Raw genomic sequence first — 18,146 nt, 5'->3', positions numbered from 1 at the left:
CCGCCGAAGAGGGGCCAGCGCGGACGTTTTGCTTGCGGTTCGTTTCGTTTCTTAAAGCAGATTCCCCCCAAATTTCTCCGAGGTCACAGCCTACTGATTCTGCGACCGCCAAGCCCCCCTTTCGCCCCCCCTTCCGAGGAGGCTTCGCGCATGCTGGGCTTGGAAGCTTTCCTCCTCCGACGAGTCCCACGCCTGAGACAGCGCTCGCCTCCGGACTCCGCTCCTGGGGGAAGGGCGCCCCGGCTCCCCAGCGGTTCAATTAAGTGGATTATTGTCCTCCAGCAGAGAGGAAGAAACCAGCTCGCGTGGAGTCCCTTCAAAACCGTTCCGCAAGGAAATTTACTATGAGACCATTAACAGAAATAATAAAAATGCAAAGAAGGCGGGTGTAGATAAACCCGAGCTTCGATACAGGCACAATCCCTTTAAAGCCCGAGATAGAGGCGCAGGGTTGGGGGTGCAAAAGCGGGGTCCCTTTCACCCATTTCTTGTGCCAGACCTGAAGAGCAGCCCACCGGGCCGAACCCAAAGTGCAATCAACTATAAACCGGTTTCAATTCGTTTTGAGCGACACAGCAACTCGAGGGCCGCCAAAATACAGGACCGAGCTTTCCTCCGGGTTCGAACCGCTTTCTGTTCTCAGTGCGTGGGAACTTGTCGGGGTCTATTCTACAAGGAAGGGGGGGAATTGTGGGGCTGGGAAGGAAAAGAGGGAGGGAGAGAGACGGAGAGAGAGAGAACGTACATAATTTTCTCAGCCACTTAACATGCTCCTGTGACTTCCACGAACTGCACACAGTCAGCCTCTGGGCCTCAGTTGCCCGCTAGTCCTCAAGATATTCTGAACAGAGGTGATCTCAGTGCATAAAATCAAATCACCACTGAAATATTTTCCACTAAAATCATAAAAAATATCACACATACCAAAAATGTTTGACAGTTAGGAGGAAGAAAACAAGAACCACGAAAATTATTCCACAGCCGTGTGTGGGTGGGGGGGTGTCTTTTTTCTCCCTCCCTCTCTTTTAAATTAAACTTGAAAAACTTTACAATAAATCAAAGTGGTTTAAAAAGTGTTTTTTTCGGGGACAGTGATTTTTTTAAAAATAATGATGATGAAGGGACTCTCCTTGGAGCAGAGTCGTCTATTTCTGTCTCTGGCTCCTTTGGAAAGTGATGCACCACGGGGATTGACTGGGAGTTTTTCTGGCTTGGGTGCATGAGTTCAAATCCTTAGACCCATCTCTGGCCCTGCGCTAACCTACCTAGCAGGGTTGTTGTGAGAAGATTGGCATCAGCTCCTCAGAGGTGGGATGTGAACCACATGAGAATAAACGCGCGTGGGCGGGCTCTTTACTCTTAAAAAACTGCCTTGGGCTTGGAATTGAAAGAGTGTGTTTGGGATAAGCCAGAGCCCAAAACTGAGCCTGGATTCTTTCTAACTCATCATGCCTCAAACCAAAAACATTTTTCTCCTCTGAAAATAACATTCATTTCCTAGGATGAAAAACTTTTGTATTCAACCCAGTTGGGGAAAGTCTCCGCACCCCAACAAATGTGGCAGAAAAGAAATAAGAGGAAATAGTAATATTTTACCATCTTTGGAGAATGGGAAAAGTGGGTGTTGGAAATGGCCCCGACTACTCCAATGCATGCCTACTTTGAAGTAAGTGCTGCCAATTCAATGGGCCTTCCTCAAGGAAACCCAGATCATAGGATCAAGGGAAAGGGGCCTGGAGGCCATCGGGTCCAACCCCCGACTCAGGGCAGGACTCAAGTCTCCCACCCAGGTTCTCACCAAGGCTGGCCCCGCTTCGCTTTCCAGATGGGGCAGGATCAGGCCCTTCAGCCTATAACGACGCATCCTGAATTTCAAGCATCTTTTGAAATAGGATGACTTTCTAGCCAGGTATCCAGAGCAGGGCGTGATCCGGGCAGGAATTTCGCGAGGCCGTTTGACTTCCAAGAAGGCATTTCCCGTTCTGAGCAGGTGCTTCACCGGGGATCATTTACCCGAAGGAAAGCCCGGCACCTTCAGTAAGGTTTACTCTCCAAGAAAGTGCCCTTTAAACAGTTCGGCTTTCTCCTGGGCTGGTTGAAGCGGACTGGTTTTTGGTCCTCCTCCCCCTCCAATTAAAGAAAGAAATTTTAAGAAATGGAGCACTGAGGTGCCGATTTCCCCCCGCATGTATTTCTTCTTGCCATGTGGCGGTGATCTTTTGGATTATCAAAGGGATCTGTCCCTCCGTGTGCATCCAGCATTCCTAAATTCAGGTGGATGGATGTGCTCATTCCTCAGCTCAGGAAGGCTCAGCAGGCCGCGGCCAGGACGCCAGGAGCCGATCTGCATTGCAAAGAACAAGCAAGTCCTCGCTTAATCCGAATTTAGACTTGAATGCGAGACCTAAAGCCCCTAATTTTAGAACCCTTCTGTAGAATTAAGTCCCCCTTCTCCCCCTGCCCCCCACGGTCCTGATCCGTTTTGTACAGCCCAAATCTGGGCGCGTTTACACGGAAGTCCCCTCCCGGCACTTGGCAGATGGCCTTCCTCTTCCGGGCGGCACTGATACACTTACTTGCGAGTAAGCATTTCCTCTGAAGGGCGCGTGGCTTGTTTTGCCGTGCTTGACCTCCTGGCAGGACGTCTATTGTCATGTCTCCTAGTGACAGATTATTCCGGGGTTCAGGCAGAAAGAGGAAACACGCAGAAAACTGAGCGAGAGAAAGAAACAGATTTGAATCCTAAATACGCGGGAATCTTCCCCCTTCCTCTTTTGAGCGACCAAAACCTGATGAAGAGATCTGTCGATCCCGGAAGCTGGCGGGCCGGTCCCAAGAAAACTCTTGCCTGACCGTGGCTTTTGGCTCCCCCGCCCGCTTCCTTACGAACCAGACTCGCCTCGTTTCGGTCAACATTATGCCGAAGAAATCCCAGGGTTTCTGATGCGCATGGTCGCGATCCTCGTCCACCTGTTTACTCAGAAGGCGCAGCCTTATCCTACAGAAGCGTCCGAGTGAGAGGGCGGATCCAGCAGTCTTAGGAAAGCTAGTCGAGTACGTTCCTACTCAGGAGTAAGTCCCAGTGAATTCAACGGGGCGCACTGCCAAGGCAAGGGGACAGAATTGCAGCCGAAGCCCCGCGAATTCAGTGGGACGCGGCCTCAGGTATTCATGGGACCTCCGCCGCCTTCTGAAAGGAATTTCTAACCCTTCACTCGAAATATTTTCAGTTGCCTTTCTGACATCTGAGCACTCCAGCCCACCCCAAGATAGTAAATAAATATTTATAACTTCTGCCATAAAGGTTGCCTGATCAGGACCAAACCAAAGTTCAGCACTTAAAAGTCCCCATAAGTTTGGAACTTCTAAAAGGCAAAGCAGATATTTATTAAAGGAAATAAAATAGCTTCCGTGCATTATGCTGTTCCAATAAAGCGAATCTACCTTAAATGGCTGAACTCTGGATTGTTCAATTTGTTGGATATGATGTGCGTCGTCACATCACAATTAGTGTACGACAATTACGATTTAGTATCTTTTGCCGTTTTAAGACGAACACGAAACCCTGGCAGCAAATGGCATCATCCCATCCTCGTACTCTAGGCCCTAAATGCTAGACAGAATTTAAGCTACTAGTCCTCATGAAAACCTCATTAACTCCGCTCAAGTCCCGAGACGCCTGTAATGGAACAGTGCATAAAAGCTTTAAAGAAAGAAAGAAAGAAAATCAAGTGACCTTAACTGGGCTTACAGGATTGAACTAAGAAAGCTCCCACGGACCCGTGGAATTCGAGGAGCTGCACAGGGACTCTGGCCACCCCCGCTGAGGAGCTGGGTGACCTAGGCAGCAGGAGAACTGCACCGCGCCCGTCGCAAGGCTCTGGCCCCCCGGGGCGCCCAGGGCAGTTCTCCTGCGGCTCCGGAGGGTGACCGCGGCCCTTTCCCTCGCTCTCTTCCAGTGAAGGAAGAAGGGGACCGAGAGATCTCCAGCTCCAGGGACAGCCCCCCGGTGCGGCTAAAGAAGCCCCGCAAGGCGCGCACGGCCTTCACGGACCACCAGCTGGCGCAGCTGGAGCGCAGCTTCGAGCGGCAGAAGTACCTGAGCGTGCAGGACCGGATGGAGCTGGCCGCCTCCCTCAACCTCACCGACACGCAGGTGAAGACGTGGTACCAGAACCGCAGGTAAGCGGCGGTGCTGCCGCCCGCCCGCCCCCAGGCTCGGGAGCGTCGCCCCCGGAGCCGGTGGTCAGTCCGGGGGCTCGTCCCCCCCCCCCCCGAGCCGCGAAAAGCGGGAGTGAGCGGGAGGGAGCTGCCCCAGGATGGTCGGCCAGGATCCCCCCCACAACGCTGCATCATTTGCCACGAAACGCCCCGCACCTCACCAACGCTACGTGGGTGGCAGGTGAGATCGGTCGTCTTTCTGAAGGGGTTGCAAATAAAAGGATCCAGAGGCAGTTGATTATGTTCGGTGGTCGGGAAGGATCATGAATGAACGTGCGAATAACAGACGTACTGAGGAAGCGCATCTATTGTGAGGGCCAGGGCGGTGCGGTGCTTAGCGCCTGGGCTGCAACTGCGTGACCTGGGCCCAGTTCCTAACTCTCAGCCTAACCAGCCTCGCAGGGTCGTTGTTATGAGGATAAAATGGGGTAAACGAGGATTGCATGAGCTTGCTCGCTATCCTTGTGGAGGAAAGTGGATGGGATTAAAAGAGGCTGAACTCAAAGGCTCAAAGATGCAGACCAGATAGAAGGGAGCACATTGGACCCTCTTCAGTCGAACTGGCTGAATTTACGAAGCAGTATGGCAAAAAGCAAAGGGTGGATTGTGTGCCAGTCTTCAAGGAAATGTTATTTTTAACAAGACCAACTGCAGCATAGGTCAGGGAAAAAGCAAACGTTTTCTGGTCATAAGAACATTCCTAAAATCTGTGTGAGGAATTTATTAGACTGCCCAAATATTAAATCCACCCCCAACACAAAAATGTGCAAGCTTTTTGAGACCTTCAGAGGAAGCGATCTGGAGTTCCCAGAAGCCAGCGAATTTGGTGTGGGGGCTGGTAGATCCTTGAAGTTCAGCTTCAAGGGCAACCTGAGAGCATGTGAGATTTGCATTCCCCAGAACTCTTCAATAATGCAAGAGTGGCAAGAGGCAAGCTTTCGGGTTATACAGGACTCTTCATCAGTCATCATGTGAAGGTGTTTGAATGCTTAAAAGGCACTCTTTTGTATGATGGTCAGCCGCACAGAATCCATATCTCAGGGGCCTGCACAGAGCAAAGATACTGAAATCTTTTCCAAGTTTCTGATAAGAAGCCCCATCCTCAAGGAGAAGGGAAAAATCTTCCTAACAAGCAAGGTTAAGGGGGACATGGCAGTTATCTTGCTATGGAAATGCCAAAGGGACCTTTTGCTCAACCCTGGCTGTACCCATAATCTGAAATTAGTGGAGCCCCTGAAAGGACCTGAATCCTGCATACACACATTCGGTGCATCCCCGTGTCAGCTTTCATGACGCTTCTTCAGCAATGCAGGGGGGTAAAGGACGAGGAAGCCTCTTCAGCTTCTCTCCTGCAAGGACTGGGGCTCCGATATCAGTGGGACGCTGCCTCCTCGCTGGGTTCAGCCTGAACTTTCAAAGAGCTGCCCTCGGTGCTGACCTGACCCCTCCGACTGGGGTTCAGACTGAAACCTGGAGTGGATGCATGGCCTTACAGCCGCCGGCTCGGCTGTTTTAACCCTTTAGGAACCCCAGAGGTTTCTCTCTTTCTCTGTAGGATGGGATTGCCTGTCTTTTGCCCACGGGTGCTTCACCTCGCCCCCCACCCCGTGAATCTTTCTGCCTGAGAGCTTTTCCTGAAATTAGACGCCTTCTTTTCCCTGTCCCTTTGGTCATATAGACAGAGAAGAAGGTGACTTTTATATCAGCGAGACTCTTTATCCATTCCGGCCTTTATTTTTGGCTCCTGACCCCTGCCAGGAGTCCATAGGAGGCAGGGTCTTTTAAAGACACTCCCATAAAGGGAGACTTTGGGGCATATGCAAATCAGCGCATGCAAATTTGTGCTCCCCCCCCCCCATCATGCTGTGGGCCTGGCCTCACCAAGGCACATGCTCCGACTGGCCACTCGATTTCTAGCTTTGGAAACACAACACCCCCACTCTGTGCCAGCCAGACTTGTCCACATCTTAATACACTGGGAAGGAGAAAAGGGTTTTCTCTTGGACACACGTTTGGACTTACCAGCATTTATTCATTTTTATTTATCCTTATATTGATATACTGCCCCATTTCCATATAGAAATTCCTGCCCTACAGGAAATGATTAGGCTCTGGGTGCCTCCAGACACGGGATGCCAGCAAAAAAAGGGGTTGCAGTCAGTCTGAGCTCTCCGTTGGGTACCTCTGACCCCCCAAACCCCCACATCTATCCCGTCGCACTCCACACTGTTAGGGGTACATGCGCCTAAAGCCAGCATAATGTGTGAATCTTCTCCTGCCTCACAACTTCACAACTTCATGCTGCAATAGTAGGTTGCACTGAGTAAAGGCCAGGATGGCGCTCAGCCACGCATCCTGAAGGCCCTCTTCGTTTTCGTTTTCGTTTCCTCCCGTGCTTGCGCGCTGAGGTCTCTCGGTCGGGGCCTGGACGCACGTCATTCTGTCCAGACAAGAAAGCAGATGCTCACTATTTATGCGGGGTATTCAACTTGTTGGGGGAGAACATTATTCAGATTCACCAGACAGATTCAAAAGATTACTGTCCTCAGATTTTGGTAACCCAAGTCACATTTTTATCAGCCCTTGCCCAGACTCAATGAGAAATAAAACAAATTAACGACATTCATTAGAACAGTGCAAATTATCACCTTTATGTAATGCGCCAGCTTTCGCAACCTCCAGTTGCATTAAACTGCAGCTCGCATCACCTTGCAGCCAGCTAGCTAGGGGATGGTGGGAGGTGTAGTCCAACACATTTAGGGGAACTAGCTTGAGGAAGGCTGGTCCGCACTGCCTTTCTGTCCCAGCTGTTGGGAGATGATGTAGGACAAGGGAAAAGCCCCAGTTTCGCATACATGCGAACTCGCACAATTATGCTCACCAAACAAAGCCTTTCCCCGTTCTTTCCCAGGTTTACACACCCCGCTCACACTGGTTCGTATCCGTTCTTGTCTGCCACGGCCTTTTTATTTCCTTCGCTTTCAACTATTGCTTTCATTAAGGTTTTGTTTTCATCTTGGCCTGATAAGTGTGAACTGCCAGATTGTAATTTCTTCTGGCTGGAAAAGAAAGTTGAAACTCCAATAAGAAAATGCAGAGCGACTGTGCAGCGGCAATCTTGTGCCTGAGCATCCAAGGAGTGCCAACTTTATTTTCTTTCCTCTTATACGGGTGCCTTTAAGGATGCCTGCCATGCCAGGCAAAGCTGTTCCCACGCGCCGGCCAAAATGAGCCGGACTCCTGAAACGGGCAGTCGTGCGGAAGAGGGTCCTTCAGGAGGAGCTTTGCGGGCGCACATCTGGACCAGCACAGGAGTGTTTTTAAGTTAGAGGGTGTAACTCAGTTACATCAAAGGCAGAGGCCAGAAAGGACAAGGTGCTCTGCTCACTCTCAAGCACCCATCATCCCCGCCCTGCTAGCTGGCGCTAATGGGAATGGTAGTCCAAAACCTCTGCAAGGGCCCAAATCCTAAAACGGCAGCTGTAGAAAGCTTCGATCCTACAAATGAATGCAGAAGGTGCTTCCTTCCGAGTAGACATGGCTAGGCGACTCACACTCCCATACTGCTTTGCTGCACCTGCCCGTACAACCGTGAGCCCCACTGAATTCCGTGGGACTTTGCCCCAGGTAAAACACAGGATAATCCCCGAATTCTCCCATTGGAAGAGAGCGTTTCTGGCTGATTGAGAGCGCCTCTTCTAGCGAAGGAGTTTTCATTCCTGCTCACCACCCCATGGCCTTCCCCGATTCGATGGTTTTTATACCGCCCCAGCAAAGCCTTCCTGAAAACTCAGAGGAGACTAAGATCTAAATTCCTTGTAGAATTAGCATTGCCGAACCTCTTCCTAATGCAGCTGCTTGTCTTCAAGATTAGGATTAGGACTGACCAGTTTTAGGATTAAAGTTAGGCTCAGCCTGGCTCCTATGATGATGATGATGATGACCGCGGTGGTGGTGGTGGTGGTGTCGTCTTTTGGCTTAACCGGAGGCATGGCTGCCCTTTTTTAATCAATCGGTCAATTGATTGTTAATTTCATATTGTCATTAGAATAACATCCGAATCGCTGTGCTCAGGAATTCGTTAGGTCGAAAGGCAAGATGCTGCTGTTCGAACCATTGAAATCCGTGCATGAAATATTTCAGCAGCAGCATTACAGGGGCTGGATCCAGGCTCGGCTGTGCTCGGGGGAGACCCGCGGGGTTCGGTGGGGCGAGGGAGTCATGACTGAGTCCCGTGGATTGTGCTGGTCTTCTCTAAACGTGGCTCTTTGCATTCGACCCCCGCCTAGGCTTCCCCCAATGCGACCCTAAGACAGTTTTATTATCAAATGACTTGTTTATCCGGCCTTTTTCCTTCTCATGAAGAACCCAAGGAGACTTCTTTTCCGCTCCATTTTATCATCACAACAACCCGGGAAGGTAGGCTTGGCTGAGCGGCAGGGGCTGCCCCCAAGTCCCGCTGGCAGCTTCCTGGCTGAGAGGGGACTCGAGCCCAGATCTCCCAAGTCCGCCGTGGAGCGCTCCAACCTTACACCACACGGCCTTCCGTGGACTGAAATCAGCTCCATCCAGCACTGGGAGAGGAAGTTCAGTCACAAAACACGGCAGCCCGTGCGGATAAACGGTGGCCGGGCAGAAAATCCCCGAAGCCGCTGAAAAGCGGCCTGGAGCGCCCTGGCCCTTGCCAAGACAACCCGGGGCTGAGCCTGCGCTCGGGCGCCTTTCCGAGCCGCGCTTCTGCGCTCGGTGCAGCGACGGGCGCCGACGGGGCCACCGCCTCCCCGGGCCTGTCGGACTGCAAGTCCCAGAATGCCCCAGGGGGAGTGTGGTCCCGGCGTCAGGGAGCTCAGCTGGGACACCGTCCCGGCGCGCGTCCTCTTGATCGAGGCCCGTCGTTTTCGACGACTTTCCAGTCGGACCAAGCTGGTGTTTCCCTGACTTCACTCCGTGGGTGGTTTTTAAGGACTCTGCCTTGTAAGGTGCTACCCCTAAAATAGCTTTAAATGACGTGGAAGAAGCGTTTTAAGCAGAGAAAACCCTCCGAAGATGTTTCGCGGCCCTTTCCTCCCCAGGAAGGAAAGTCCTTCCGAAACGCGTCGGGCATCCCCAAAGCTCCTTTGAAGGATCCCCACCTTTGCAGGAGGCGGAAATTAAATTACAAAGTAAAATAACAACGACAACAAAAATAATCGAGTTAGGGACTTAGAATACTTAACGGGAAATAAATATTACAAACCAAGAACAATAAAATTAATTAACTGGAACCCAAGGCACCTGGAGGCTGAGAGAAACTGTCCCGGACAGACGGTTTCCATGTGTGTGTTTTGATCCATCGCCTTTCCTTGCGCTCCCTTCGCCTTTTAAAAAATGGTTGTCGTTCCTAAATCCCGACCCATTATCTACCCCCAGTCTTCGCTTCCAGTCCCACGCTTCGCGTGGGCCCCGGGAAGAGGGACAGGAGCCATTTCAGACGGGGAGGAAACGGGAAATCAGCCCTCGGATTTGGGAGGGTGGAGACAAGGAGATTAAAAAAAACACGTTTTTAAGCTAAACACACAACAGCGCATAACACACTGGCCCATTAATAATAAATACCAATTACTACTTTGGACATCAATAATTAACAGTCGTTACAGTAATTACACAATTATGATGACGATGAATAATTTACCCAGGAAAATAGGCTTCATGCGCTTCGGCGGCAGCGAGCGGCCGAGGACCGAGTGGGGGCGGCTCGCCTGGGGGGCGGGCGCCGGGCCGGGGGCGCCCGCTGCCCGGGCTGGCCCGGAGCGCCGGTCGCGGGTTAGCGGGGGCGGCAGGCGGTCGCCCGCGCAGCCCTGGGCACGTGCCTCCAAGGCCCGGCGCGACCTCCCCCTCTCTGGCTCGTTCACACGCAGCCACAGACACGTCCCCGCCGCCCCATTCACGCGCTCGCACGCCGATTATCCCGCGGGCTCGCGCGCTCTCACGCGTCCAGCACAAAGCACGCGCGAGCCCTCCGTTCACAAGCTCTCCTTCTCACGCGCAGCAGGACTTCGGTCTCTCCCCCGCGCAAGCAGCTGTTTCTCACGAGCGCACAATTCCCTCCGACTCAAGCACACGCTGTCACAAACCATTTCCTCTCCCTCTTGCTCTCTCACACTTAGCTTCTCTCCCATACAAACACGCACACAGAGAGAGCATTTCTCTGGCCCTCTCCTACACGCGCGCGCACCATTTTGGTCTCTTACACACACGCGCACGTTTCTTCCTCTCCTCCCACAGCGAGTGACTTGTGGCCCCGTTCGCCCCAGCCCGCTGCAGCCCTCCTGGGCACGGAGCCCCCCGAGCTCCGAGGGGGCAAACGCCCAAGGCAGCGCCGCCCAGGGCAATCCCGCCCCCTCTCTTATCACGCCAAAGCTGCCCGCACCCTTGGGCAGAAAAAAGTCCAGCAGGACCAGGAGCGCCTGAGTTGGTCCCAGACCAGCCACGCACCGAATCCGCCTGAAAAATGGATGTGGGTCGTGTGTATCCGCGCGGGCACTCTCCTATTAAGGTTTGCAAGGCGGGGGGGGGGGGGGCAGGCAGACAAACATACCAACGTTTTGATCCATCCTCACAGAACTGATCCACAGTCATCAAGACTGACTTGGTCCCATCCATTGCAGTGAATGGGACAAGTTCGTTGCGATGTGTAAATGCCCTGCAAGTTCACTCGGCATGAATAGCCCCGATTGATCGAAGGCCGCTCGCTTCAAGGAGTCAGGCGGAAGCAAGCCTGCGTTTGTGTGTGGAAACAGAAAGCTCTGCACCCCCAGGGCTGGTGGATCAGGTCCAGAAATGGGAATTGAAATCCCTCCCTCCATCCAGCTGGCTGGGACATGCTGGGAATTGGAGCGTATTTTTCTGCCTTTAACAGGCATCGGAGTTGGCCCTTAAATGTACTTCTTCCTAAAGTCTTTCTAAGGAACTGGGCAAACACAGAAAGAGGCGCTTCCAACCAGAAGCCCGGCATTAAAAGCGGGGCCACCGTGGCGCTTGCTGCGCACGCGTCCTCAAAGGTCCAGGCGTCAGGGAGCCCGAGAAGCGCCCTGCTGAGTCAGAGCAGGGAACGCCTAGCCCAGCAGCCTGCCCTCACAGTGGCCAACAAGCAGCCCATGGGAGCCACCCTCCCACCCATGTGCCCCAGCGACTGGGGTGCACAGGCACACTGCCTCTCACGCGGAAGGCAGCCTATGGCCACCAGAACCCGGGTGTTCGCGCGCCTTGCCCAGGAACTGTGCCCGTCCCCTCCCCAAGCCATCCGACGTGGACTTGGTGGAAGGGAATCCCACGGTGGGACTAGGCACGTGTGAAGAAGTCCGTCCTTCGGTCTGCCCGGACGCTCCCGCCATCCGTCTCTCGGGATGCTCCCTCAGGCGCGCCTCCGCTCTGCCCTTCCTCCCCACCCAGCCAAACCTGGGACGCCCCTTTCCGTGACGCCCAGCAGCCACGGCGGCACAAGCATGGCCTTTGCAAGGCGCCGCGTCCAGAAACGGGCGCTGCGTCCGGACTGCGGTCACCGCTCTGATTTGCAGAAGGGCATTTTCTTTGGATGCCTTCCTAGGAACGAGTCCAAACCAACCTGATTTCAACAGCCTCTTTAATCAGGTTTCATTGGCTTGAAACTTAAATGCAAGGGTACATTAAAAATTGAAGCGCAAGTCGGGGGCGATCTGGCTTTCACCAGCCTCACTAGTCGTTTCATCCTCAGCAAACAACCAGCCAGAGGCATCCAAGAAGGCAACGCTGGTTCTGTGCTGGCTGGGGACAATGGGATCTGTAGTCCAGCACCTCTGGGACCCCTATTTTTTTTCTGTTCTTTTTGAGGCAATCTATGAGGTTACCTCATCATCTCTTCTGCTAAAGATCAGTCAGCTCATCTTTTCCGGTAATATATTTAGTCAGCCCTGGAAATATTCTCCATCCACTTTGCCACCAAGATGGTCCTGCCCTTCTGCGAATCAAGGATGTGGTCACACCTGGAATGCAGTGTCCACTTCTGGCCACCACACCTAAGCAAGGATACAATCCAAGTGGGAAAAGTACAGAAAAGGGTGACTGAAACGATTCAGGGGCTGGTGCGACTTCCTTGTGAGGAAAGGGTCTTGGCTTTGAAAAACGGTAAGGGGGTAAGGGGCGACAGCCTAAAATTAGGCAAAAGCCTAATTAGGTTTCTGGGAGGGAAATGAGGAAAATATCACCGCATCTACTTCCTCTGTTATTTATAATTTTAGAAATTCTGGTTCTATTCCCTGCAAAAGAGCCAGAAATGTGTCTCTTTTCTTTGTGGGAAACAACAGGATCTTATGCAAGTCTACTGAGAAGTAAGTTTCATAGAGTTCAGGAGGACTTGCTTCCAGGTAAAAGGCGATGGCATTGCAGTCTTACCTTCAGAGTTTACAGGAAGGCGCTTAACACACGTACTTACATAAAGTTTGCTCACGCAGAAGTTTCTAGCCTTCTTGAAGTGTCAAACTTCGATCATAATGTGGTGTGACCCGCACTCCAGTCAGCTCTGCATGGGCTTTCAGCCTTAAGCACCCGCTCTCTGTCTTCCATTCCCACGCAGTGCCATCAAGGGAACAAGCAAAAACCCTTCAGGCGCACGCGGTCCTATAGAATCGCATCCTCCGCTATCCATGGAGGCAGCCAGTTGAACGAAATCCCACCCTGCTTTGTTCTGCCCAGGAAGCAACGCTGAGGGAAAGTGTTGTAGGCCGGAACTTATTCATTTAGTTATTTATTTATTTAGAGAATTTCTAGGCCTTTATTTCTAGAATTTCTTGAAACTTCGCATTCAAGACAATGCTCCTACCTTTCTTTGCTACTAATCTCCTGCAGTGGAGTAGAAAGCATAGCAAGTACACACACACACACACACACACTTGCACCCCAGAAACCTCGATCCATCTTCCCGGCTTGCCTTGTCCCCACTTCATCCTCACAACAACCCTGTGAGGTAGAGTGTGCGGAGATACTGTTTGGTCCAGAGGGGAGCTTTGTGGCTGAATGATTTGTACTTGGCTGTCTGCTGTCCTAAACCAGATGACCATCCTAATAATCTTGCTAACAATCAATCATTCGATATTGATTTATGGGTCACGCTAGAAGGAAACTCCTGGGCAACTCGCATAATCAAGCGTAAAAGACGATGATGAAACCAGAAAGATGAGGTTATATCGTTCAGGTCTAAAGACAGTCATCTGCTATATTCCTTGGCTCGGTGAGGTTGTAACCGGGGCATCGTCCCTGGAGCAGCGTTAACGGCCCGTGGCCGCTGGGGCAGCAACCCATGCGCAAAGCTCGCGTTACACCGACCGCGATTCGGTGTTGACGCGGGAGCGCGGTGTGTTGTACACGGGCCAGAACACCCGCGCACGCTTGTCGGTTTCCGCCTCAGCTCCCCAGACTCGAAGGCTGAACTTCTCACGGGTAGCATGTAGCATTTAATATTGCAGCCGTTTCTGCAACAGCTTGTTCTCGAGAGAGGCTTCAGTCAGGTGGATTTGAAAAGACCCCAAAAGGGAAAGATTGGATGAGTTAAGCACCCTGCCATGGAGCAGCCCTGATAGATTCCACTTCCGCCATTAAAGACTGTGACCCTCACAGCCCCAGACTGTCTGACTGCCCACTGTTTCTTTACAGAAGGGTTTGGGGACAGAACTGCAGGATGGGTGGGGGGGGGGGGAGCTGGGGTCCCTTGAGCGGGGGCTCTGCTTCTCAGCTTGCAGTGCTTGTCCTGTGGTTTACTCACCGGCGGTAAGAACTTTAAGCTCCTCTGATTTTATTTTGGCTCTGCTCCCTTTCCTTGTGCCCCCCGCCTTGCCCACTGCTCAAATATGACCACTGGCACTTGGCATAGGTGGAACTTGGCCCCCCAAACTGAAGTGGTTCTGCACCCCCCCATGGGCGGCCTCTGCTCTGATAGGATGCCCTGCAAGGGGCGAGCAGGACAAACCTGCTCAGCAACTCACTCCCACTGTTTACCCGCGTCTGCCCCTCTAAATTCCCACCCCTCGCTACCAGTCCTGCCCCATGGGGCAACATCTAGCCCAGCTCCTGCAAAACAGCCCCAGCAGCGGACACCCCCCCCCCGCGCCCCGAGAAGACCAGCCCCTGCCCAGGAGCCCTGGAGAAGCAGGTGGGCACCACAGGGCTCCTGGTGTCTTGAGCTTCAATTCCCAGAAGTCGTTGCCAGAGCAGCCGAGGGGCAGAAACGTTGGGAGCTGAATTCCCGACGCTGGGAAGTCTGCCTTCTGCCTAGAGAGTGGCAGGTGACTGGGCACCTCAGATGGGGAGTGCCTTGTTTCTTGGTAGAAAGGTGGGTGCAGATACACCGTACAAAGCACACCAGGCACCCTTGCCAACATGAGCATTTTAAAAAATATAGCCACCAGCTGGGCACGCTCATGATTACAGATGCTCAGTTTATGTTTAAACACATTTCCTTTTCTTCCTCTGCAATAAAGTGATGCCTCTGCTCAAGTTCGAGGTGTTTTGCCTCTGAGGCAGCAGATGCGAACCCCGGTTTATTCCGGCAATGCCAGGACTGACTCGAGCTCGGCATGCTAACCTGCACGTGTATTTCGTTTTGTTTTATCGAGGTCTGCAGCGTGGGGAGGAGCGCTGGGGGAGGGGGAGCATCCAAGCAGCTGCAAAGGCTGCTGTGGGGGGGGGGGGTGCTGCATCAGTGCGAAGTTTGGGGTCAGTTTCACAGCTGAAGCAATGCACATGGCCATCTCTGTGGGACCGCTTGGGGCCTCAGGTAATCTCCCTGCACTCCTGGACAGCTGTTCAGATGTTTGTAATAGGCCTGCTCCACTTTAATGTTCTCTCCCCCAGGCCAAAGATCCCCATTTCTTATGGGATCTGGCCTCACATGACTGGCTGAGCAGACCGAACTGGAAGCAAGAGGGGAAAGGAGCACAGGAGAGTTCCTTTCTTGTGGTGTTGCTTGATCCATGATTGCAGTCTTACATACGTGCAAACAATTGCATGGACACACCCCAGCTCTGTGCATGTGGGAAGGCAAGGGATTGCCTAATATGGGCATATGAGGGGTGTTTCTTTAAATTAGCATACAAAGCTTTTAATGCAGATGTGTGCCTGGTGTTTTAAGTGCCTGGTAGCAGTGCAACTGGGGTTGCTGATACAGGAGAGTGTCCCACTGAACGCCATGGGATGCTTTCCCAGCAGGCACACGGAGAGATGGGGGTCCCCTCTGCTGTGCCATTCAGAGACAGGCCCGGCCCGGAGCACGCGCCGAAACGCGGGCCTTGCTGGACGCGGCCCCTTCACACGTGCAGCAGCCCGCCATGCACGCCAAGGGCACGTGGGGACGCGGCTCTGAGACGTTCCCCCACTGAGCGGCCCCTTCGGGGCTGGGGGCCTGTGTGTGTTCCTTCCCGCTGCAGGACCAAGTGGAAGCGGCAGACGGCGGTGGGCCTGGAGCTGCTGGCCGAGGCGGGGAACTACTCGGCGCTGCAGCGGATGTTCCCGTCGCCCTACTTCTACCCGCAGAGCCTGGTCTCCAACCTGGACCCGGGCGCCGCGCTCTATCTCTACCGCGGGCCCAGCGCGCCCCCGCCGGCTCTGCAGCGGCCGCTGGTGCCGCGCATCCTCATCCACGGACTGCAGGGGGCCGGCGAGCCCCCGCCGCCCCTGCCGCCCCTGCCGGGGGTCCTGCCCCGGGCCGCGCAGCCGCGGTGAGGCGGGAAGACGCCTCAGGCGCCCCCTCGCGCATGGGCGCCGCACTGACTCCGGACTGCGGGGGGGGGGGCGGCCGGCCGGGGCGGGCGAGGGCTGCGCCGCGTCGCGAGGCGCCGCTTCCCCGGAGGGCGAGCCGAGGGGCGACTCGACTCGTCTCGTCACAGAGACCTTCCCGCGGGCGGCCGCGGATCGCTCTTCCCCTCCTGACCCTCCCCGGCCGGGGCCGCCGGCCTCGCACAGCCTGCCCAGCCCCGTGCCCTGCATCGGTAACGGCCACAGTTCCCATCAGCCCCAGCCGTGGGGGATGCCAAGATGAACTGAGGAGAGCCGAGGTCCGGGCCACCTGAAAGCCCCGACTCAGGGGAGCTGGAGCACAAAATCAGGCGCAGTGACAAGCCATGGATTGTAAGCACGCACAACTCATGAAGCCAAGCCTTGGTTTGTTGTTCGGCTGCAAACTGTGGGTCGTTTGCCCTGGTCTGCTGCTGTGTTGCTTGTTAGACAAGATGAGAACCACGTGGTCCAGTGGCAAGCCTTGAGTGTGCATTATTGTGTTGTCTGAACCCACCTGGGGGCTTGTTGGGGGCCAGAGGCTGGACAGAGGAGTTGCCTTCCCCAGTGGACGCTGCTGGTGGAAGGACCCATGCCAGGCCTTGCAGGATCTCCCTGACACCCATGGCTGCGGGCTGCAGCAGGGGGGAGTGTGGGGGGCCCATTTCCGCCAGCCCAGTGGTCCCAGCATCACTCTGAGCCCCACCCTCACCCTCTGGCCTGCCCGGCCTGCCCTTGTGCTTCTTCAGAGCCTAACGGAAGCAGCCAGCAGCTCCTCTCCGCATCCCCTCCACAAGGAGCAGGTCAAATCCCCCTGATGCTTCTCTCAGGCATGGAAAGTGAGGATGTAAATTCCATTCACCGGACCAGATCACAGCCCGGCATCACATCAGCACCTTCCACCTGGCAAGTGCTCCACACCTCCGATTTCCTTCCTCATCCCCATGGGACGGCCTTTCCAAAAACCCCGTACATGCACCAGCACCCCTGCCTTGCCCTCTTTCCCACATGCATAACCCCGGCTTCTCCTGGGGAAGAGGCAGCATTTGAAGGGCCCCTGCTTGTGGGCAGTGCCTCTGGCCAATTTGGAGGGATCCTTCTGCCCCACCACAGCCTCCTGACTTTGGTGGGGGGGGGTGCCATGGTAAGAAGGGGGCAGGGAGCCCACCTCCACATCATCCCCGTTGATCCAGGGTCAGTCTGAGCCCCACATGCATTCATATTCCACGGGCATAACAACATGGGCACGCACAGCCCTTTGTCGGAACGCAACATCCTTGCTGGATTTATTCTGCAAGATCAGGATGCAGCCAAGGTACACACTTTCAAAGTCCCCTGGATCTCACCTGGAAAGCCCTCCCCGAACTGATATCCATGGGGACCGAATTGCTTCCCAAGGCTGGTCACAGCTTATGCCACCAATCGCTCCACCCAAATTGCACGTAGAGACTGACATATCCCACACCATACATGTTCTCTCTTATTTGCACAGAACCCCACCCAGGAGCTACGCCATTTTCCTGTACCTCTAAAACTGTTCCTTTTTCACAAAAAGGGGCTTCTGGCTGGGTCAGTTTGTCTCTCTGTTGCCTTGTGAGAAACCACCCAGGCCTCAGTTCTCCATCCATCTAGGCCATTATTATTATTATTATTATTATTATTATTATTATTATTATTATTATTATTACATTTCTATGCCGCCCCTTGCCGAAGCCTCGGGGCGGCTTACAACACAATATATGCACCTGCACATCATTTGGGGCCCTTGTGCTGTCTTGCCCCTTGGCCCAGCCCGCCACCAGGATGCAGCCCCAGGGCTGAAAGAGGCTGGAGACCCCTGACAAAAATAAATAACATGCAGTGGAAACACGCGAGGGCAGGAAACAAGAGCGAGGACGGCACCCGTCCCCTTCCTTCCGCTGGGGGAGAAGAGCAGAGAGGTGCGTGAGGTTCGGGGTCAGGGTGAGGAAGACCGACTCACCAGCTGCCTCTGCTTAACAAACATGTGTTTGCCATCTCCCCAACCTCACAACAGACACGCCGGGGTTCCCTGCAGCCTCCGTTTCCCAAACAAAAAGATACTGTTCTTTTTTGCTTCAAAACCAGCATTGTACATATGTCTATCTTTCAGATGATTGCTTATT

General features: G+C 53.8%; 1 protein-coding gene across 1 annotated transcript in view; it reads left to right on the top strand.

The window, feature by feature from the left end:
• The window catches only part of BARHL1 (BarH like homeobox 1), a 17,823-nt gene extending 1,872 nt beyond the window's left edge, over positions 1–15,951 (top strand). Inside the window, exons 2-3 of the mRNA XM_044439709.1 lie at positions 3,960–4,182; positions 15,657–15,951. Of these exons, the coding sequence (XP_044295644.1) occupies positions 3,960–4,182; positions 15,657–15,951 (518 nt within the window). The remainder of the gene's footprint in view (positions 1–3,959; positions 4,183–15,656) is intronic.
• Positions 15,952–18,146: the final 2,195 nt, after the last annotated feature.

Source organism: Varanus komodoensis, unplaced genomic scaffold, assembly GCF_004798865.1.
Source record: "Varanus komodoensis strain SLA01 unplaced genomic scaffold, ASM479886v1 scaffold36, whole genome shotgun sequence".
NCBI classification, from domain to species: Eukaryota; Metazoa; Chordata; class Lepidosauria; order Squamata; family Varanidae; genus Varanus; species Varanus komodoensis.
This window is presented reverse-complemented; position numbering and strand designations above follow the sequence as displayed.